Source organism: Podarcis filfolensis (assembly GCF_964270895.1).
Source record: "Podarcis filfolensis genome assembly, chromosome: 10".
In the NCBI taxonomy this organism is placed as follows: domain Eukaryota; kingdom Metazoa; phylum Chordata; class Lepidosauria; order Squamata; family Lacertidae; genus Podarcis; species Podarcis filfolensis.
In genome coordinates this window covers 14,329,701-14,353,133 of record NC_139612.1, presented here as the reverse complement: position 1 = coordinate 14,353,133, position 23,433 = coordinate 14,329,701, and the positions used below count along the sequence as shown (strand labels likewise).

The 23,433-nt window shown below is 45.3% G+C and overlaps 1 protein-coding gene across 9 annotated transcripts in view; it reads right to left on the bottom strand.

Annotated features, from left to right (window-relative positions):
- The window catches only part of PANX2 (pannexin 2), a 36,127-nt gene extending 12,965 nt beyond the window's left edge, over positions 1–23,162 (bottom strand). The window contains exons 1-4 of one of the 9 annotated variants that reach the window (XM_083575159.1): positions 22,156–22,182; positions 6,208–6,264; positions 3,703–4,085; positions 1,243–1,442 (exon numbers count right to left, since the gene is read on the bottom strand). Coding sequence is in view for 1 of the 9 variants with exons in the window: in XM_083575155.1 (XP_083431281.1) it covers positions 22,156–22,381 (226 nt within the window). In the remaining 8 variants the exon portion in view is untranslated. Of the gene's footprint in view, positions 1–1,242; positions 1,443–3,702; positions 4,086–6,207; positions 6,265–22,155; positions 22,507–23,070 lie in introns of those variants that run through there. The other 8 variants (XM_083575160.1, XM_083575161.1, XM_083575162.1 and 5 more) reach the window with 8 other exon arrangements.
- Between the last annotated feature and the right edge of the window lie 271 nt (positions 23,163–23,433).

The window sequence follows — 23,433 nt, the reverse complement described above, 5'->3', positions numbered from 1 at the left end:
ATCCGGCCAGCGGACAATCCGGGAATCAGTGTGTTTTACGTGAGTAGAATGTGTGCTTTTATTTAAAATGCATCTCTGGGTTATTTGTGGGGCATAGGAATTCGTTCATCCCCCCCCCTTCAAAATATAGTCTAGTCCCCCACTAGGTCTGAGGGACAGTGGACCAGCCCCCTGCTGAAAAAGTTTGCTGACCCCTGATCTAGGAGAAGGGACTCTCTAATCCTAAACATCAGCTGCCCTGTTTTGAACATGTAGGTGTGAACCATGTCTATAGAACTGCTAATCCACATTGTTCAGGATTTCATTCAAAACAATAAGATCAAGAAAGAAAATATATGGCAAGCTAAGTGCCTTATCAACACTGGAATGCTTGTGATATCATCAATTGCTTCTGGCCACTGGGCTGCTTATTTTGCATACATGTAAAACTTCAATTGTCACAGACTGAAAACTCTGCATATTAATTTCCTCCTGACCTCACTTTTTACACATACACGTACACACACCCCCTCCATATTCCTGCTGAGGATAATATTTAGCACACTTGATATAGCAATTCTAGATCTCAAAAATAACAATAAAATTTTTATTATTTATGCCACACCCATCTGGCTGTGTTTCCCCAGCCATACTAGGTGGCTCAAAACACATCAAAAATTGTAAAACATTAGACATGAAAAAAATTCCCAAAACAGGGTTGCCTTTAGATGTCGTAATAAATATTATGCAGTAATAAATGTGGCGAAGCAAGACACTGTTGTTTTTTCTGCAACAGACTGACATGGCTGGTCCTCTGGAAACAGCTAAACAAGGAGGCCAGAATAAGTGATAACATCTTTTGAAAGCAGCAGCAGCAGCAGCAAAATCAGTCCTCAGAAACTGTTACATAGTTTGGCCCTCGACACACAGCTCCTCTCGGCTGAGATCATGCTACCTGAAAGTGCTTGTTTTCCGATAAATGCAGCTTCCTAATAAGCAGGCATTCATCGTTTGGATTTGAGCGTATTCTACGGCATTAGGTAATACTGAAAGTCGGGCGCTTTGACCTTTGCAACAACAGACCTCAGCGTGAAAAACAAAGAGAGAAAGCACAGCGGGTTCAGCTAATGGAGAGAGCTATTGTGCACGAATAACAGGCTCCGCATAGGACAAAAGAATGTAATGATGCACATCGTTTCCAATCCACCCAAAGCTTTGCATGTGCAAACTCGGCTGAAATGAGAGCTGCACAAGAGCGCACACCTGTTAGACCGTGCCCATATTGTACCACAATGTTATGCAACTGTGCCCAGAAAGAAATCTCCTAGCGCTCTTCTAAGCTGAACAAAAATACAACACAACGTGTGAATTCCTTGATTTCTTTAATTGAGTGAAAAGCAGGCATTGCATCGTTCCTGTGAATCAGCTTAAAAGAACAACCATGTCCCCGGAACCTCTTCTTTCTGGAAAAGAAATGATAAATTGGTTAAAATAGTTTAAATGAAACTCGTTATGTTTTGTTTGCCAGCAAGTAAACGTATCAGCTTTTCTCACTTGGGCCAGGTGATTTTTAAAAATGCAAATCCACAAATTGTTACAAAAACAATGGCTGCCACTGAATGCATCATCAAATGAAATGCACCATGAACTGGTGAATCGAGGACTCTGGCGCCATGTTTGGCAACCACTTCTTGCTAAACCACTCATAGGCTAGAGTCGTGGTTTTTGCAGGCTGTGCTTTCTGAGAAGACGGCAGGGGCCAAAGCAGGTGATTGGTTCCTGAGTCGTCTGGTTGAGCACTGCTGCCTTCCATTGCCCGATATCCCTCCTAGGTAAAGGTACCCCTGACCATTAGGTCCAGTCGCAGACGACTCTGGGGTTGCGCACTCGTCTCGCTGAATAGGCCGAGGGAGCCGGCGTTTGTCCGCAGACAGCATGTGGCCAGCATGACTAAGCCGCTTCTGGCGAACCAGAGCAGTGCGCAGAAAGGCCGTTTACCTTCCCGCTGGAGCGGTACCTACTTATCTACTTGCACTTGACGTGCTTTCAAACTGCTAGGTGGGCAGGAGCTGGGACCGAACAATGGGAGTTCACCCCGTCGCGGGGATTCAAACTGCCGACCTTCTGAGCGGCAAGCCCAAGGCTCAGTGGTTTAGACCACAGCGCCACCCGCATCCCGATAGCCCTTCTAGCTTTGCCTAATCCAGAAGTGAAGAAAATCTGCTCCTCCAGTTGTTGCTAGACTACAACTCCTGTCCCTCACCATTGACCATTGATGGGAGCTGGAGTCCAAAAGCAGCTGTGGGGCCACGGCTTTCTCATCCTTGGCCTAGCCCCTCAATACGCTTGTGGAATCTGCCCAGAGGCTCATATCCTGTGTTTCCATGCCAGTCGTGGAGGGAACCCTCTCCCCCAGCAGCCAGCACAGAAACGTATTCTACTTAGAAAGCTAATTGAAAAATTGTCTTCTACTGAGAGGGTTGGTGGAGAAGGGAGAGCTATGGGGTGGGCTTTCTTTTCTCTGTCGCCAGCAAGGAAAACACTAGCCTGCCTCCTCATAGGCATGGATTTCCTTGTTGTCTAAGAATACCAGGCGAACTGCTAAAACTCAAGGCTGCCACAGACCCAGCTCAATCTTCCAACATTTGGGATGCATCTCATAGCTACTGATTCGGACCTGAACGGTGATCACCTCTGGTTTAAACCTCTGAGCTGCTATCCTATGGTACTGATGCATCTCTGCTGACCAGCTTCTCCAAGACATTTGTCTGGGCTCAATCACTGATCCAAATGCTGTGTATGACCAATGGTCTCCAAGACAGGCCAACGCTGATTCAAATAATCAGGTGACTTGGTTGCTCATATCACAAGTGCTTACATTATACACCTTTTGGTGCCAGGCAAAAAAGTTCCTTTGGCTAGCTGACACCATAGCTGTCAAGGTTTCCCTTTTTTTAAGGAAAATTTGCTTATTCTGAATAGGATTCCTCGCAAGGAAAGGGAAAAGTTGACAGCTATGACTGACACCCAATGTCCTTTTAAATGTGTTCTGGGAGGGGTGATTATTGGTTTGTTTTTGTTACATAATTTGTGTTTCTTATATTGTAATTTTATGCTGTGAACTGCCCCAAGATCTACGGACGAAGGGTGGTATACAAATTAAATTAATTAATTAATTAACTTAAATTAAAATAACGTAAAATAACAATATTATAGGTGGAAAAACATAAAGGGTGTGTGCAATTGTTTTATTTACTACAACTGTGTGTGCCACCTTTATGTTTTTTCATGTACAGTGGCTCTCAAACTTAATCCGTTCTGAGAGTCCGTTCGATTCTTGAAACCGTTCGAAAACCAAGGCACGGCTTCTGACTGGCTGCAGGAGCTTCCTGCACTCAGCTGGAAGCCCTGTTGGACGTTCGGCTTCAGAAAAACATTCGCAAACAGGAACACTTACTTCCAGGTTTGTGGCATCGGGAGACGATTTGTTCGCCAACTAAACCATTCAGGAACCAAGGTACCACTGTGTTATTATTATTATTAATTAGATTTGTATACCTCCCTTCGTCTGGCAATCTCAGGGTGGCTCACAACATAAAATTTATATATATATATAAACAAAATACATCATAAAAAGAGTTTGGGATGAAATCTCAACTAGGAAGTGGTGGTGATATTCGTTCCAAGTATTCCCCCCATTTAATAGAAATATAATTATAGTACCTCTTGTTAAGAGAAGTATCCTCAGTGGCAAACACAGCTTTCTTGAGAAAACATTCTCCCACAATGTGCACAGTTAAATACAGACCTCTCTCTATGCCATGATTCAGAACACAGCTCACGGGCAAGAGTTCCTCTGAAATAAATGACCAGGTTTACGGGTTCAGACTTTTTCAGTTTAGTTGGGGGCAAATGAAACTCATTCAAATATCAAAAGAGCCTACCCTGTTGTTACTGTTTCAACATAACTGTCTTTGGAGGGCCTCGAGGTGGGGCAGTTGACAAAGCCCTGAAGTCAATGCGAGACCTTCAGTGGGGTCTGAGGGACAAAGGCGCTATATGCTCTTTGCCACCCCTTCAATCTTAACTAGGCTTCCAAGTGCCCTCTGTTGAAAGAACAGATTACGCACATCTTTATTCTACCCCGTATCTGATTTGAAATTATTGTGATGGTATATATGAAATCGTTTTCAATGCTTTATTGCTAAATCGCTTCCACGTGTTTTACAAGGCAGCAATTCATAAATGGAACAAAATAAGTCAATCTCCTAGACACATTGAGAATGGCCAGCCCTTTGCTGATGAAAAGGACCAATACGTCTAAAGCCAACCTGGTCCTTCAAAATTCTGGAAGTGTTCAAGTTCCTAAACAGGTGTGCAGCAATATCTGTGTGGTTCTCTACATCCTGGCTTACATAAAGAGCATAAAACTGTATACGTGCTGCTTCTGCGAAGTGGTTGTACCGACTTTGTATATAAACCAATGTGGCTTTATTCTCTTGCTGACCTTATGGAACACGTCAAACATAAAAGTCTGAAAACTCTTTTGATCTCATTTTCTCAATGTCACTGCGGCATCAAAGAAAAATGAGAGAGACGAAGGAACACAGGAATTTAAAAACCCCATGGTACATTCAAATTATCTGAGATTCTTCCTGACCTTTTCTTTATGGGGAAAGGGAGACTGGATAGGGCTCACTTCCTGCTCTTTAACGAAAATCAGCAGTTGTAGAGATCCAAAGTCTAATTTTAGCACACATCAAAGCTACAGCTATCATTTGGGGATGGCGGAGCCCCAACTCTAACTTGTTTGATTACATCACAGTCCTTTCACAGATCTGGAAATCATTATTTCAAAATCTGTGGATATTTTGCGCCACAAATCAAAATCTTCATCTTACTTAGCTAATTTTCTTTTGAATAGGTTTGATGGAGAAGGTTGCATGACATCTTAACATGTTTTAGTGATGTTCACTGAGGTCCACTTCTGAGGGCCTTCTGGCAGTTCCCTCACTGCGAGAAGTGGAGTTACAGGGAACCAGGCAGAGGGGCTTCTCGGTAGTGGCGTCCACCCTGTGCAACGCCCTCCCATCAGATGTCAAGGAAATAAACAACTATCTGACTTTTAGAAGACATCTGAAGGCAGCCCTGTTTAGGGAAGTTTTTAATGTTTGATGTTTGGTTTTCGAACACCTTGTGAGTCGAACGTTTTGGCTCCCGAATGCCGCAAACCCAGAAGTGAGTGTTCCAGTTTGCAAACTTTTTTTGGGAAGCCAAACGTCTGGCGGGGCTTCCAACTGAGTGCAGGAAGCTCCTGCAGCCAATTGGAAGCCGTGACTTGGTTTTTGAACGTTTTCGGAAGTCGAACAGACTTCTGGAACAGATTCCATACAAGAACCAAGGTACGACTGCATTCTGTTGGGAGCCACCCAGAGTGGCTGAGGAGGCCCAGTCAGATGGGCAGGGTATAAGTAGTAAATTATTATTATTATTATTATTAATTATTATTATTATTATTAAGTTGTTGGGGCTGCCTTGGATGTGTATAAGCAGTAACACACTGGGTTGTATTCTGACCTAAGTCCACTGAATTCAATGCATCTATTCTGCGTGTGATTAAGTCAGACACTAACCCAATGTCTATCTGCAGATCTCTGGGATTCAAGAGCTGTAGCGTGGCAACCAGAAAGGTAACCAATATAGAGCCACACTGAAATTGTTTTGGAAAGATCTTGAGCTTTCTCATCAATTTTCTTCTAAAAGATCAGTCCACTGAAGGTGCCGTTCTATATCAAACACTTACTTGGGAGTAGGCCGGCCCCACTGAGACAGTCGGGAATGATTGCTGATTAAATATGCATAGGAACAGTCTGAACGAGAGTGAATAGGAATATCTGAGGTTCAGATATACTACAGTATCAAGGAAATCCTTAATACTATATTTTAATTCCGGGGTGGCTAACCCCCAGCTTGGGGGTTGAGTCTACAATTTTGAAACACAGTTCAGATGAGGAGGGGCAGGCTGTTTTCCTGTGTGTGTGTGTACATGTGAGACTATGGGATGTTCACTGCCAATATGTGACCCTCCCACCCAAGGGTTGGTCAAGGTGCCCCATTCAAACAGATGTACTAAACTTAACACATTGAAAAGTACAAGTTAAGCAGGAGAGATTACATATTGGGGATTAAACAAAAGACCGAAAATGACTCATCAGTCATATAACTTACTGTCTCCTCCATTACTTCTTTAGCAGGAGAGTGGTGGAGGGCTGCAGTGGGGAACTGCTAAGAGACAGAAAAATACAGTATTCATGAGCTTATTTGGGTGTAATCAAGCCATTTTGAGCGGATGTCATGAGAAAACCAAAGAGAGGGCTATGGATTAATCTGTACACTGCCACCTGGCTTTTCTGCTGTCTTAAAAACAAAAAAACCCAACTGGAATATTTGGGGAAGAGAAGAGGATCTATAGAAGAAGAAGAAGAAAAGTGCAATCTTTGCTGGAAGTCAGATACTGTTATCACTTTTGAAATATACAACTCAATATTATATAAGCTACCCTTTGAAAAGGATCTATCCTTAAGCCTCTTAAAGGGCATCTGAGAGATGCTGTAATTCCAGATGAGTAACCAGTGTTGGAGGTTAACAACCCCTCCTCCTTTCATTCAGATGCCAGGGCTGCTGCTAAATGAAACCGTCCCATGATCCAATGATGAATCATTCCTTTTGCAAGCCCCGTGAACCCAGACACAAGCAAGCAGCTTCCACATTCAGAAACCACAGTCACAGCAGTCCACAGAAAGATGCAACAGACTGAAAGAACTGGAGCAAGAACCCCATAAGCCCGGCATGGTCAAACTTGGCCCTCCAGCTGTTTTGGGACTACAGTTCCCATCATCCCTGACCACTGGTCCTGTTAGCTAGGGATGATGGGAGTTGTAGTCCCAAAACATATGGAGGGCCAAGCTTGGCCATGCCTGCCATAAGCAATCAAAGAACTCATTCCAATCCCTAACTGGCAATATATTCCATGATGCACTGAGTCTTCATACTAGGTCAAGGGAATACTTAGATTACAATCCCATGCACTCTTACCTGAGAGGAAATCCCACTGAACTTATTTCAAGTAGACATGCACGGGATAGCACCATTAAACTGTTCCTAGCTATTTCCTTGCTGCTCTTGCCATGGGGGGAAAGCAAGACAGGAAATGTGTATCAGGTGATGAGAAGATCTGGAAGCAAGTCAAATCTCAACACTATTTGGAAACGTAAGGGACCCTGACTATTAGGTTCAGTTGTGACGGACTCTGGGGTTGCGGCGCTCATCTTGCTTTATAGGCTGAGGGAGCCAGCGTACAGCTTCTGGGTCATGTGGCCAGCATGACTAAGCCGCTTCTGGCAAACCAGAGCAGCGCACGGAAATGCCGTTTACCTTCCCGCCGGAGCAGTACCTATTTATCTACTTGCACTTTGACGTGCTTTCGAACTGCTAGGTTGGCAGGAGCTGGGACCGAGCAACGGGAGCTCACCCTGTCACGGGGATTTGAACCGCCAACCTTCTGATCGGCAAGTCCTAGGCTCTGTGGTTTAACCCACAGCGCCACCCGCGTCCCATTATTTGGAAACAAGAGATCCTCTAATCCTGGATATTGAAACTATTGGTTTGAAAGTCCTGTTTTTCAAACTTTCAACGTTGGAGGGAATCCTTCCCATCTTGACTGGTCTGCTTTAAGCCCTCCGCCCCCCGTGCGTTGTATACAATTCTGGGGCAAGTTTTAGGAAGCTTTATAGCGGTAGTCTTCTTCCTTTTCAAACCCAAGAACCAAGTACCCATCTGGGGAGCCACTTCTTAATTTATCATCGTATACTTGCATGTTAATAGTGCTGCAGTTGTGACCCACCTCAGACCAAACTGTGACCCAACAGAGGCTTCCAACCCACCAAGTTGGAAGACCGTTGCTCTACAGTGCGTGGAAAGTATACGGCAGGTAACTGGCCCTCACTGTTGCAGTGTGCAACTTGAAAGTGTGTCCTAAAACACAGATGTCAACAGAAGTGTAGTGGTCCTGGGTTGCAGGGGGTCCAAGATCCATTACTATTTCTGCAGCCTGGTCCCAGCATGGTTCCTGCCTCCAGCATCCTAAAAAGTACCAGGCACTCCGGATTGGCTCTTGGGTTACTCTGGAGAAAGCACACAGTTTTTCTGTATGCTCCAGAGCTAACCATTTAGGAACAATGAAAACACAAGCACACACAGGTCCGGTTTACCAAACACAATGCATTCCGTGGAAACCTTTCATTAGGCAAGTGTTCATATAACGAGTCCATGAGTTCCATTATTTCCTATGGAAATATTTCTAATGCGGGATTTGTTTGCTTTCCTTCTACCTCTTCTGTGTTTTCTTCCTGAAATGGCTGCAGCCAACCAGAAAAAGTAGAAAACTGATTTGTCCAAAGGCTCCTGCTCTCTGATTTGTCCACTGTCTTTCCATGGCTTCTGCCCAAAAATGGCTGTAGCCAACCAGCAAAGCACAAACGAACAAGGAAGTAAGGAAACTGGTTGTTTGGATAAGTGAATCTGTGGAGTGTATAGCAAGTTTTGGCCATCATTATTTTTGTGTGGGTAAGTGAATTTTTGGATAGTGAGAGTGCAGATAGCAGGACCTGTGTGAAATGAGATTTCAAGAGAATGGTGTGCAATTTTTTTGTAATGTACAACAGTACTTCCAGGAAAATACAACTGAAGTCATTCCAAAAGAAGATATTGGAGCACCCAAATCATTTACTCATGTACATACATGTACTCATGTACATACAATGGAGATATACATTGATCACTGCAATGATTACCTAATTACAATGTATGATTGAAATTTTTTTGTATAATCTTAGAAGGAGTGTGTGGCTGTGACTATTATGAAGGTACACCTGAATTTCCCACTCTACTACTACCCATCACAATCTGCAGGGCCAGAATGGTAGTCAAGGAAACTTGCCCGCCATTAGTGAAACATGTCTTATAAGGTATCAAGGAACCACACTATCCAAGGTGAGGGAATATGGAGGTCTGTGTGGTGCAAACGAACCAGCGGAGCTGTTCTGGTGCTTCTGCCAGTGTGTTTGCAGAGCACAGATCTCCTCACTTGTCTCATAACTATGTCCCACCTGCTATGAAACCAGCACAGTGGCTTCACCCCACCTGGGGAGCTGCTTCAGCTGAGATATAGCCTTTGGACAGCCACATGCTTTTGGTTATCACATTGAAGCTTTTTGTGAAATGTGCTAATAAAAAGGGGAAATCTTATCCAAATCACCTAACGGGCTGCCAACTCTCTTTAGCTCTTCAAATCTATCTGTAATAAATAGCCTGAGCTGTCTTCAAATAGGTTACACTCAAGAGTAGACCAAATGAAAATGCAGTCCTAAATTAGTCATGCCCATATATTTGAAGGAGTCTTCTCTAAGTATGACTAGCATTGGATAGCACCCACAGGGATTTATGTGAAGGGCAACCCAGTGAATTTAGAAAATTGGGAAATATGGGCAATCACAAAGTCAGCTAATTATGAGGCTTTCCTTGCAGTGAAATGTATAGCTATTATTATTGTATTTTATATGTAGGGCTGCCTCTGAAGACAGTTCGGAAACTTCAGCAAGTGCACAATTCAGCGGCCAGGTTGCTCACTGGAGCAAGACAGTTTGAGCATATTATACTAATCCTGGTCCGACTGCACTGGCTACCAATTAGTTTCCAGGCCCAATTCAAAGTGCTGGTTCTGACCTATAAAGCCTTAAACGGCTCAGGACCACAAGACCTCAAGGACTGCCTCTTCCCATATGAATCTACCCAGACCCTGAGATTGTCTTCTGAGGCCCTCCTTTGTGTGCCTCCTCCTCAAGAGGTCTGGAGGATAGCAACATGAGAACGGGGCCTTCTCTGCAGTGGCTCCCCATCTGTGGAATGCTCTCCCCGGGAAAGTTTGCCTGGTGCCTTCATTATACATCTTTCGATGCCAGGCAAAACCGTTCCTCTATAACCAAGCCTTTGGTTGACCTGATTGACATGCTATACCAGGCGTCCTCAACCTCAGCCCTCCAGATGTTTTGAGACTACAGTTCCCACAATCCCTGACCACTAGTCCTGCTAGCTAGGGATCACAGGAGTTGTAGGCCAAAAACATCTGGAGGGCCGAGGTTGAGGAAGCCTGTGCTATACCCTTTTAAAATGTGGCTCTTTTTTGGGGAGGTGTTAATGGGTTATTGTTTTTATTTTATATATTGTGATCTTTTCTGTGAACCACCCGGAGACCTCCGGGTATAGGGCGGCATATAAATTTATTATTATTATTATTATTATTATTATTATTATTATTATTATTATTATTCCACCACCCTCCATCCGAAAATCACAGGGCAGTTCACAAATAGTGGTCATATTCCTCAATAGTGCCATAGATATAAAGGTAAAGGGACCCCTGACCATTAGGTCCAGTCGTGACCGACACTGGGGTTGCGGCATTCATCTCACTTTATTGGCCGAGGGAGCCGGCGTACAGCTTCCGGGTCATGTGGCCAGCATGATTAAGCCGCTTCTGGCGAACCAGAGCAGCGCACAGAAACACCGTTTACCTTCCCGCCGGAGTGGTACCTATTTATCTACTTGCACTTTGATGTGCTTTCGAACTGCTAGGTTGGCAGGAGCAGGGACCAAGCAACGGGAGCTCACCCCGTCACGGGGATTCGAACCGCCGACCTTCTGATTGGCAAGTCCTAGGCTCTGTGGTTTAACCCACAGTGCCACCATATAGAAGGGTGATTAATAATGGAGATGCAATAAGGAGCTGGATAGAAATACTGAAGGTAGTACAGAAGATAGCCCTTGGATAATTAAGCAGTATTTTTTAAAAGCATGATGTTGCTCCTGAAATAAGTGCACTTCCCTCTTAATGTCTCTACACCAGATCTAAAATGTAGCTACAGTTCAGAGCCAAGTGCAACAATTTGCCAGCATAAAAACTGGACCATGCCCACTTAGGCAATTAATTGTTTTCAAACCTTTGCCCTCTCAAATTCAATTGCTTGTCCTGGCGCACAGGAAAACAAAATGTTCACTTCATCTTTACCTTTGGGAATGTTTGCGCCAGCTGCTCCTATTCTGAAGCTGCTCTGTGCCCGGAATGTTATTTATTTGCTTGTAACACTTTGTCCCCGGGAACTGAAAATGGTCAGTCAATTTGTTCCGGCGACCGTGCCAGAGTCACACATTTTGATGGGGTACCTGAAGGATGCCACACTCAATATTCTCTGTAGGCCCTTCCTACACTCAACAAAGAAACAAAAAGCTAGAGGCGATAATGTTCTGCTTGGAGCTTCTAATTCCTCTACTAATTTTGAGGGCCAAGCATTCCAGCTATTGAAAGTTGCTTCATAACCCAATACAGTGGTACCTCAGGTTACAGACGCTTCAGGTTACAGACTTCGCTAACCCAGAAATAGTACCTCGGGTTAAGAACTTTGCTTCAGGATGAGAACAGAAATTGTGTGGCGGCAGCAGGAGGCCCCATTAGCTGAAGTGGTACCTCAGGTTAAGAACAGTTTCAGGTTAAGAACGGACCTCCGGAACAAATTAAGTTCTTAACCAGAGGTACCACTGTACTGTAATCTACAGCTATTTTACACTCTTTTTTTAAAGAGTCCTTTTTAATATTTCCAGGGGAAAACAATGAGTTGGGACATCTTAGTGCAGCTTTTGAAAAGTTTTGAAGAAACTTATATACTGGCGATAGTCACAGCCTACCCACAGCATTTTGTACCAGCTGGAGTCTTTCAGTCTTTCAGTATCACAATGGTCAAGTCTTGGGGTTATACTATACAGTCGTACCTCGGAAGTCAAATGGAATCCGTTCTGGAAGTCTTTCGACTTCCAAAATGTTCGAAAACCAAAGTGTGGCTTCCGACTGGCTGCAGGAAGCTCCTGCAGCCAATCGGAAGCTGCGTCGGATGTTCGGGTTCCAAAGAACGTTCGCAAATCGGAACACTCACTTCCGGGTTTGTGGCGTTCGGGAGCCAAAACGTTCGACTGGCAGGGCGTTCGGGATCCAAGGTACGACTGTATGCTACAGTTTGAGACGTTTCTCAAAGCAGCTTCCACAGCGAGCCGTTCCTAATTCATCTCTAGGCAAGGTGCAAACACCTTTGCCTAGGCCAGCAGTGGTGTCCAAACTTTTTTCAAAGAGGGCCAGATTTGATGAAGCGAAGGGCTGTGAAGTTGTTAACCTTTTTTTTAAGATTGAAGTTGTTGAGGGTTTTTTTAAGGATTTTACCCCAGGAAATAAACTGCCACAGGGGCTGGATTAAACCAACCGGCAGGCCAGATTAGGCCCCCGAAACAGACTTTGGACATGCCTGGGGTGGGGGTTAAAGACATCCCTGCCCCACCAATGCCCCCTTAGTGTGTATACAAGCAGAAACAAATCTGACCCGAATGAAGCCGTGCTGATGTGAGCAGCCGGAAGGAAAGAGCTGTGAAATTCCCCATGAATAAAACAACTACGTTGCGCTCAAAGGCGGTAATGTGAGCACATCCTAAATAAAAACAGAACTCAGTCTGCTGCCAGAAGGCTGCGTATCTTTTAGTGATTACTTTTTTTCTTCAGTTCAGAAGCTCGCATGTTCTTACATCGACCGAAAATGGTTTAACGAAAGAACCCACAACTTAACTCTTGCTACTCTGTCATCTTCGCCGCTGCCCCACAAAAACCAACCAAGGGTTTAATGTGAGCACCTAAAAGGTTTCACTACAAACCCAAACAATGTGTTGAATCAGTAATTTTCAGTGGGCTGTATGATTCACTTTCTAAAAGCTCTGGGGTGTGTGTGCTATGGTCATTCAAGCTGAAAACGTATTGCTTTTAAATGCCTCAATGCAGATTCACACCACATTAATAGCTATTCACAAAGAGACAATAATTTCCATATCATATCCCATTGCTGTTCCCAGCCAACCCTATTCCACAGTACTAAACGATCACATGGAAACTCAGCTCTTCTAACTATAGACTACTTATATCCACAAATACATTTGTATTTCATTTTCATATGATTTTTTTAGAAACAAGAAGTTACTCTTTTAATATTGCATGTTCAAAATGCTACTATCTTGTTTGCAATGGATACAATAGCTATAGAAAGTTAGAGGGATACAGCGGTGCCCCACAAGACGAATGCCTCGCAAGACGGAAAACTCGCTAGACGAAAGGGTTTTCCGTTTTTTGAGCTGCTTCGCAAGACGAATTTCCCTATGGGCTTGCTTCGCAAGACGAAAACGTCTTGCAAGTTTGTTTCCTTTTTCTTAACACCGTTAATACAGTTGCGACTTGACTTCGAGGAGCAACTCATAGAACGCAGTGTACACAGTAGCCTTTTTTGAGGTTTTTAAAGACTTTGGTGATTTTTGAAGCTTTTCCAAAACTTCTTTTGCAGCCATTTGGTAAGTTAAGCTTTTAAAACTTTTTGGGGGGGTTTTGGATTTTGGGTTGGGGTGTTTGGAATTCAAGGACTTGGTGTTGGGGAGGGGTTTGCAAGAATCTGGAAGCTTGTGGTTTTTTTTCTGCATTTTTATGATTTTTTGTGACCATTGGGGCACTCTGCTGTTTTTTAAAAAAAATTCTGGATTTGAATTTCTGTGTGCTGGGTGGCTGGGGGAACAGTTGGGGAGGGGTTTGCAAGAATCTGGAAGCTTGTTTTTTCCCCCCTGCATTTTTATGATTTTCTGTGACCATTGGGCCACTCTGCTGTTTTTTTAAAAAAAATCTGGGTTTGAATTTTGAAATGCTCTTTACAGTATGTGTGACTTTAAAGAGCACTTAATAAACTCTTGTTGTACCAAATTTGGCTTTGTTTGGACTTTTTTTGACCATAGGAACGCATTAATTGATTTTCAATGCATTCCTATGGGATTTCGTGCGTCGCAAGACGAAAAATTCGCTAGACGAAAAAATTCACGGAACGAATTAATTTTGTCTTGCAAGGCACCACTGTGTAAGGACACTTTGCATTTTCTGTACATTATCTTGTAATCCCTACAACAGCCTTGGAAGGGAGACTAGGATTACTATTGCTACATTGCGGATTGGTGCCCTAGAGAGTGCACAGCAGAAACAAGGTTCAAATTAAACCCCACTTACACCACAATACAGTGGTACCTTGGGTTACATAGGATTCAGGTTACATACGCTTCAGGTTACAAACTCCGCTTCAGGATGAGAACAGAAATCGTGCTCCAGCGGCGCGGCGGCAGCAGGAGGCCCCATTAGCTAAAGTGGTGCTTCAGGTTAAGAACAGTTTCAGGTTAAGAACGGACCTCCAGAACAAATTAATTTCTTAACCGGAGGACCACTGTATATGTGTTAAATCTTCAAGGTTACCACAAGACTCTTGGTTGCTTTAGCTGCACAGTTATCCCTCTGGAAATTGCCACTTAAAAAGACAGAAAAGAAAAGAGACCCTTTTATAGTTTGCAGCCTATTGCATTTCCTATATCCTCCAGCAAAAGGTGGGAAGGGGGAACCTGGAATCCTTCAGAATGCTTGAAGGTCTACACAGATATGGAGGAAATAAATAAGGGCAGGGCTATAGCTTGGTGGTGGAGAATCTGTCTTGAATTCACAAGGTTCAATTCCTGACATCTCCAGGAAGGGATGGGACAGACCGCAGCAGGGTCAGTGGCGTAGCATGGGTTGTCAGCACCCGGGGCAAGGCAAGTAATTTGCGCCCCCTAACCCGTGGATTTGCGCCCCCTAACCCTAACCCCCAGATGTTGTGCCCGGTGCGGCCGGCCCCCCCTGCACCCCCCACGCTACGCCACTGAGCAGGGTGGATTTGATTTAAATCAAATTGATTTAAATCACGATTTAAAATCATGATTTAAATCACTAGTCAGTAAGACTTGATTTAAATCAAGTTTTTATGGAAAGACCCATTCTTCCTGGTATAATCAGATGAAGGTTTCATTTTTGGAATAATAAATTTTCAGAGTAGTTTTTACAGTTATATCAAAAATTACTAATTTGGTTATACTATTAGAAATACATTGACAGATAATTATGAAATTATTGTGAGGTTCATGGAGTTAACCGTTTATATTTGGACACCTTTTCTGCTGTGCTTTATTGGAAAGAGAAAAATAATCATTTCCTTAACAACAATTTAAACAATGTAGTTAACCAAAACAATAGCATTATAGCATACCTATCCATGTTTGTTAACTGATGTGGTTAAACAATTAGAAAAAAAATTTGAGTTTTAGCACATATGAAAAACTTAAAACAAATCCTTATTTCCTTATTTATGAAAATGTAACTTAAATAGAAAACTATCTTTAGAAAGATTTTTCCTCCAAAATCATTTTATTTTAAAAATCTGTTTTAAATAAGAAAAATCTGTTTTAAATAGCAAAAATCTGTTTTTTGATTATTATTTTTTAAATCATTGATTTCTATCCACCCTGGACTGCAGTCTGGAACCCTGGACAACCACTGCCAATCAGGGTAGGCAACACTGAGATAAATAGACCAATGGTCTGATTCGTCTTAATCCAGTTTCTTATGTTCCAGTGATGACAGGTGATTATTGTGCTTTATCTGCCTGCCATGAAATCCTTCGAGCTAAAACCAACCCCAGTGCCTTCAGGTGGACTTCTGAGGCTGATGCACAACAGGCAAGGACATGTGAATTTTTCATGACGAAGGGGAGCAGTTGCAAGAACTCAGGGCAATGGCACCAAACCACAAGGAGACCGCGTGCCAGTAACAGGGCAGAGAAAGGGCAAAAGAAGGCCAACACCCAAAGACTTGGTTTTCACAGAGGTAGGAAATCTGGAGGCTTGGAGTACATTGTCAGCAGTATGCTGATGACACACAGCTCTGCTTCTCCTTTGCATCTGTAGGTGAAGCAGTGGAAGTGCTGGACCAGTGTCTTGCCTCGATAATGGACTGGATGAGAGCCAGCAAACTGGAGTTCAATCCAGATAACACTGAGGCACTGTTAGTGGGTGGTTCCCTAGACCGGATGGGTGGGAAGTCGCCTGCTCTTGACGGGGTTAGACTTCCCCTAATGGATCCTCCTGGATCTTGAAAGACCTACATTGGTTCCCAGTACATTTCCGAGCACAATTCGAAGCGTTGGTGCTGACCTTTAAAGCCCTAAACGGCCTCGGCCCAGTATACCTGAAAGAGTGTCTCCACCCCCATTGTTCTGCCCGGACACTGAGGTCCAGTGCCGAGGGCCTTCTGGCGGTTCCCTCACTGCGGGAAGCCAAGTTACAGGGAAGCAGGCAGAGGGCCTTCTCAGTAGTGGCACCCGCCCTGTGGAACACCCTCCCACCAGATATCAAAGAGAACAACAACTACCAGACTTTTAGAAGACATCTGAAGGCAACCCTGTTTAGGGAAGCTTTTAATGTTTGATGCATTACTGTATTTTAATATTTTGTTGGAAGCCGCCCAGAGTGGCTGGGGAAGCCCAGCCAGATGGGTGGGGTATCAATATTATTATTATTATTATTATTATTATTATTATTATTATTATTATTATTTGCTGTCGTTCAATGCTCAGGTGGCCTCAGTGGCCCAGAGTGCCTTCCATCAGCTTTGACTGGTGGCCCAGCTACGCCTCTATCTGGACAGGGATAGCCTAACTACTGTTGTCTATGCTCTGGTAACCTCAGGGTTAGATTAGTGCAATGCGTCATATGTAGGGCTGCCTCTGAAGACGGTTCAGAAACTTCAGCTGGTGCAGAATTCAGCGGCCAGGTTGCTCACTGGAGCAAGACGGTTTGAGCATAATACACTAATCCAAGTCCGATTGCACTGGCTACCAGTTAGTTTCCAGGCCCAATTCAAAGTGCTGGTTCTGACCTATAAAGCCTTAAACGGCTCAGGACCGCAAGACCTCAAGGACCGCCTCTTTCCATATGAACCTGCTCGGACCATGAGATCATCTTCTGAGGCAATCCTTCATGTAGTCCCTCCTCGAGAGGTCTGGAGGGTGGCAACACGAGAACGGGGCCTTCTCTGCTGTGGCTCCCTGTCCATAGAATGTTCTCCCCAGCGAAGTTCACCTGGCTCCTTCATTATATACCTTTAGGCACCAGGCAAAAAAGTTCCTTTTTAACCAGGCCTTTGGTTGACCTGATTTACATCCTGTACTTTTTAAAAATGTGGCTTTTTGGGGGGGGTGTTATTGGGTTATTGTTTTAATTTTAATTTTATATATTGTGATCTTTTCTGTGAACCACCCTGAGACCTCCGGGTATAAGGCGGTATATAAATTTAACAAGTAAATCGGGGGGCCACTAGGTGGTGCATCGGAAGATGGCTGACAATAACATCTCTCCGACCCACACGAGGTAATTTGGAGGCTATGATGGGGGTAATTGGCCTCCTTAACCCCCCCAGGATTGTGGGGGGGACGGCCCTTGCCTGCTGTGCCCTATACCACCCCCGAATTTGTGGGGGTGGGGGCACTAGGCACAAAGCCCTCCTGTGGGATTCCGGCACTCCTGGACGCCGTCCCTGATTCGCGCCGCTAGTTGCAAGCATCTTCAAAAGAAACAATTTGGACGAGATAAATTGCACATGCTTCAAGGAAAAAGGGGAGTAAAGACTGCTGACAGAAGAGATCTCTGATAACAAGACAAGAATAAAATATGAGAAGATACGTCAAGATACGGTACTACAAATGACTGAGGGGGGAGGGGGGGAAAAACCTGCCTTCCTTTTTCTTATGTGATTTAACAAGAATCCCCTCCCCTAATGAGTCAGAAACTAAGGACTTAAGCTGTGGATTTAAGGCTGTGTGGAGATAAACTTTCGAACCAAAGCAATGTTTCAAGATGAAGCTGGAAAGCTAAGAGTTTTGGAATGACGCAGTTAAAAATGCCGTCGCCATTTTGGGAGGCATTGTTGGAGCTCTTGGGTCTGGGAGGAGAAAGAGAGAAATAGAGTTGTTTACATATCGTAGATCAACTTCTCGGTGGGACTTAAGAGCGACAAATGCCAAATTTATGATGGAAAGAGCGATGCTATCTACGAAGGAGATATATGGAAACCATCTGGACTTAGTGGAGGAACAGGAAACCCACACAGGATTATTATTTTGCTTATCGGCTTAAGGAGACTAACAGAAGAGATCGTAAAGGAAAAATAGAAATTATATGAACAAGATATGATGTGGAAACACCAAGATAAGACTGGATAGAATTATGAATTTTGTCTGGATTGATTGGGACTGATTTGGACATTAACACAGTAATAAGAAGATGATCTGAATCCCCCTTTGGATCTTGAAGTATGGGTTCCCCCAACAAAATTTAAAAAATTGGCTTTGTAATTTGGAATTTATGTGATGTGATTTAATTTGATGTGATTGGCCAGTTAATAAAAATTATTTTAAAAAAAATTTAACAAGTAAATCAATCAATCTGTGTCTGGGCTGGACTCTGTGTAGGAGGGGTCTCGTGTGACCAAATGCTCCTTTGTACCAAAGCGCTCCTCTGCTCAGAAAAGTAGGTGTCAACGGAGCAAGGTGGCGCTAGGAACCCAGAAGGCAAAACGGAGATACCTAGTGTGGCGATCACACACGGTCCCTGGACGTTTAACCATCTATTGATCCCTGTGCCCCCACTGTGCTCGCTTCCCTGCTGCCACCAACTCGTTACTCTCTGGTAAAACAGTGAGTCCAGACAGTTGTTAAAAGTGAACCAAAAATACCCCAAGTTTATTTGACAAACATTAACAAGTTTATGGTTTCTCAGATAATATTCCTGTCAGTATCTTAACTTTAGTTTCTTTACCGGCCTATACCTTCCTAATACCTTCTGACTGATTATCTCAACTGTTTGACTGACTCCTCTTAACAAATTCTCTCACTCTCTCACACCAGACTAGCCCAACCCACAGACTTACCTCTCTGTCTCTTCTAACTCCAGACTGTCTTCTCAACCACCCTAACTCTATCTCCTCAAAAAAAACCCTCTGTGCTTAAACCTTATACACAGTTAACTCTGCCCCTTGGGTTCCCATTGGTTAGTCATTTTACAATTAGCTAACCTTACGAACCCGGTATGATGTCACACTTTTAGGAGGGCAAAGGACACACTTAGGAACAGGAGGGATGGCAAGCAAGCAGTGTTCCGTGAAGAACAAAAAGCAAGGGCAGCTTATTTGCAAAGGTAGCGCAGCATCTCTGGGGAGAATGGGAGTCACTCGCCCCATTGCACTCCCTCGGCAGCTGCAGCAAAAATACAACCATGCGCTTCAAGAACGGAAGAGGCAAAGTCTCTGGGAGCAGCTGGACATTGTGCGTCCTGTTGTTTTTTGAGGGGAAGAGATCCCGAAATAAAATTTTGAGCATGTTTGTAATTGTGGTTCTGGAGAGCAAAATTCTAGCCGCTTTCTGTTCATTATGACCCCCACTCCAAAACCCTCTGGTTGGTGGTTCCAGTGAGGCCACAGACTCCACTTTCAACTGCTTTTTCACGGAGGACCAAGTTGGATAGTACATCTCCCTCTCAAACTGTTCCAGTTTACCATTCCACCTTCCACAGTGTTTCTAGCCACTCCTCCCCTACCAACTCCAATCACATCCTGGTGCTAAGCAGACGCTTGCAGATATAATAAATAAGCAATAACATATATAGTAATTGAGCGTCTTCAAATAACGGCTCGTGCCAAAATACTATATTTTGTTGTAATCCCTGCAACAAGAACCCAGTAAAGTAGAGCAGTGTGATTACACAGGATCAAGACTGTTGCTGCACAACGCACCAAAACTTTAGAAGAGATCTACCTACCCTTTGGGAGAGTGGAGAAAAAGTGGTTTAAGTGTATGGCGTGGTTCATCTAAGGCAGGGATGCCAAAACCCGAGGTCCTCCAGATGTTGATGGTCTCCAGCTCCCCAAAGGTGGGGGATTCAAGTCTGGCAACATCTGGAGGGCCAGAGGTTCCCCACTCCTGGTCTAAGGGCACCACAATTCATGGCAGAGATGAGATTCAATCAGGCCTGCGTGTTTTTCTGATTCAAAGCTGAGCCTCCACAGTGCATCAAGTCTAAGCCCTTGGCCTTTCCCATTGCACACTGCCAAGTTTTTCCTCTCTGGGAGGTTTCCACCACGTGGCACACCTTCCCTGTCATGCAGGGTTGCTTTTATCAGAATCCTAATAAATGCCTGTTTTCATTGAATCATAGAACTGTTTGCCTGGTGCCTTCATTATACACCTTTAGGCGCCAGGCAAAAACGTTCCTTTTTAACCAGGTCTTTGGTTGATCTGTTTGACATCCTGTACCCTTTTAAAATGTGGCTCTTTTCTGGGGGAGTATGATTGGGTTGTTGTTTTTATTTTGATTATTGATTATATATGTTGTGATCTTTTCTGTGAACCGCCCTGAGCCCTCCAGGGATACAGTGGTACCTCGGGTTACAGACGCTTCAGGTTACGCGGTTTCGGGTTGTGCACCACGCCAAACCCGGAAGTACCGGAATGGGTTACAGTGGTTCCTCAGGTTACATATGCTTCAGGTTACATACGCTTCAGGTTACAGACTCCGCTAACCCAGAAATAGTACCTCGGGTTAAGAACTTTGCTTCAGGATGAGAACAGAAATCACGCGGCAGCAGCGGGAGGCCCCATTAGCTAAAGTGGTGCTTCAGGTTAAGAACAGTTTCAGGTTAAGAACGGACCTCCGGAACGAATTAAGTACTTAACCCGAGGTACCACTGTATTTCCCGGTTTCGGTGCTCACTCCTGCGCAGAGGTGCTAAATCGTGCCTTGTGCATGTGCAGAATCGCGACCCGCGCGCGCACAGACACAGTGCGAACGTGCCTCGCACACGGATCACATTCGCAAGCCGAGGTTCCACTGTATAAACTCAATAAATAAATAAATATAACTGGAAGGGACCGTGAGGGTCATCTAGTTCAACCCTCTGCAATGCAAGAATCTTTCGCCCAAAGTGAGACTCAAACACACAACTCTGAGATTAATAGTCTCATGCCTTACCGACTGAACTATAATGATTATTTGCCAGGAGGATGATTCCCCGGGGTGAAACTGGACTTTATTTCACACAGGTCAAAGACCCAGTTTGGCACACCCATCCACATTTGCGTACACCGACCAACAGGCTGGGAGCCTCAATGGCACCCCTCTGGAGGCTTCATCGGGGCAATAACCCGACTAGCACTCCCCCTAGCTACAGCCCTGCGCCTCCCTCATTCGTCTAACTACTTGAGAATGGAAGGGAATTGTGTGTGTGTGTGTGTGTGTGTGTGTGTGTCCCAACCACTGCTACCTCCCCACCTCTCCCCTCCTCGGCAAAGCTTCTTCTACAGCTGCCAGACAGGCGGACTTTCAACAGGTGAAGCTGTCCCCCATTTCCGAGGTGCAGCAATAGGAGTGAGGAAATGCTTCACCGGCTGGGCGTCCGGTTCCTCCTAGCAGCGCAGCAGCAAAACTGCCAGCACATTTGCAAAGCTTAGACATGATTTCAAACTGGATGCCTCGAGATCCCTGTATTACAGGCATGTCCAACAGGTAGATCGTGCTCTACCGGTAGATCACTGGACGTCTGCGGTAGATCACTGGCTCCCCCCAAAGAAGCTGAACAACTGTGGCTCCCCTAAAGAAAGCTCAACAGGTCAAGAGAGCCAGTGTGGTGTAGTGTTAAGAGCGGTGGACTCGTAATCTGGTGAACCGGGTTCGCTTCCCCGCTCCTCCACATGCAGCTGCTGGGTGACCTTGGGCTAGTCACACTTCTCTGAAGTCTCTCAGCCCCACTCACCTCACAGAGTGTTTGTTGGGGGGGAGGAAGGGAAAGGAGAATGTTAGCTGCTTTGAGACTCCCTAGGGTAGTCATAAAGCGGGATATCAAATCCAAACTCTTCTTCTTCAACATTTTACCTCCTCCCTGAAAAAAACTCAACAACTTTGACCCGAGCCCCCCAAAAGGGGGTAGATCATTGCCAGTTTTTAGCTCTGTGAGTAGATAGCAGTCTCTTGGGAGTTGGCCACCCCTGCTGTATTGCAAATCGGTTGGACTGGATCCCCTCCCAACTCTCCCATTCCATGCTTTCCACGCTGCTGCCCTGAAGGCCCAGCAAAGCCCCACCTTACCGGCAAAGTTCTTGGTGAAAACCAGCGTGACGAGGACTATGGGGATGAGGACGGTGCCGATGGTGACAACGCGGTCGAAGGGCAGCTCGAGTTTGAGCTGCAGCAGCAGCGCCGCCAGCGAGCCCGCCTTGTCGTCCTGCGCACCGGGCAGGATCAGCTCCTTGAGTTTCTCGCCCGCCAGCAGCGCCGTGGCCATGTCCGGGTGGTTCTCGATGATGTGTTGCATAAGCGGCGCTCCTCACCCGGGCGCTCCTGCCTGCAGCAGGGGAAGCGTCGCCGCCTGGCCGGAGGGGATCCACGAAATCCAGGAGAAGATCCAGCGGATCCCGAGCCGAGGAAGGTGGTCCCGGCCTGCGGGGAGGAGGAGCGACACCGGAGAGCGATGAGAAAAAGAGAGGGCGCACGTGGAGACCGAGGAAGGCGACGAGGCACCATCTCCCTTTTTGCGCAACAGCCGCGTCCCTAGCGAGACTGCGGCAACCGCGATCGGGGGGTGCCCTTGGCGTCCGCAGCCGCGGATCTCCGTGCCCGCCATCCCCCTCTCCCCAGGCCTCCCTTCCCCAGGCGGCGGCGGAGATTAAGCGCCATGCAATACCGCCGAGGACGAGGTGCCGGCGGGCAGCCCTGGGAAGGCGCGACCCGGATTGCGCCAAGCTGGGTGGTTGCAGCCAGCGCGCAAAAACCAGCGGGCAGGGAAAGCGCCGCGGGCGTAAAAAAACAACAACCCCTGCGTGGGTAAGAAGAATAAAAACCACCACGTTTATCGCGGCTCTGCTGCGCAATAAAACCCCATCAGAAGCTGGTTATATATAATTTCTATCTAGAACATATTATACACACACACAAAGACACACACACACAGATGTATGTACCAAAAAGCTTGTTGCAGAACTAGAATGGTCCTTTTCCGGTTACCTTGATGGAAGTCCTTTTTTTTTTTAAATCCCCGCGCCTCTCCTGCTCCAAAGCCGAGAGAGGAGCGCAAGGGTGACTCGGCAAAACCGGAGATGGTAAAGGGAAAAAATAAAATAAAATCCGGCTGCGGCAGGCTGGCAAGACTCCGGCCTTCACATAGTACTTCCTCTTGGTCCCCAAGTCTAGTGCAGGATCTCACCCACCCCCTTTCCGAAGAAGAGGGGCGATTTGCAAAGGCAGTTGCGCGAAAGGAAGCGTCCTCCGCTGTAGCCGCCGCAACGAGCTGTTGGAGAAGGCGCTTTGCAGCGTCGAAGGAAGCCCCCCAGCGGAATGCAATGGGTTGAACGCCGCCCAGAGGTCGTT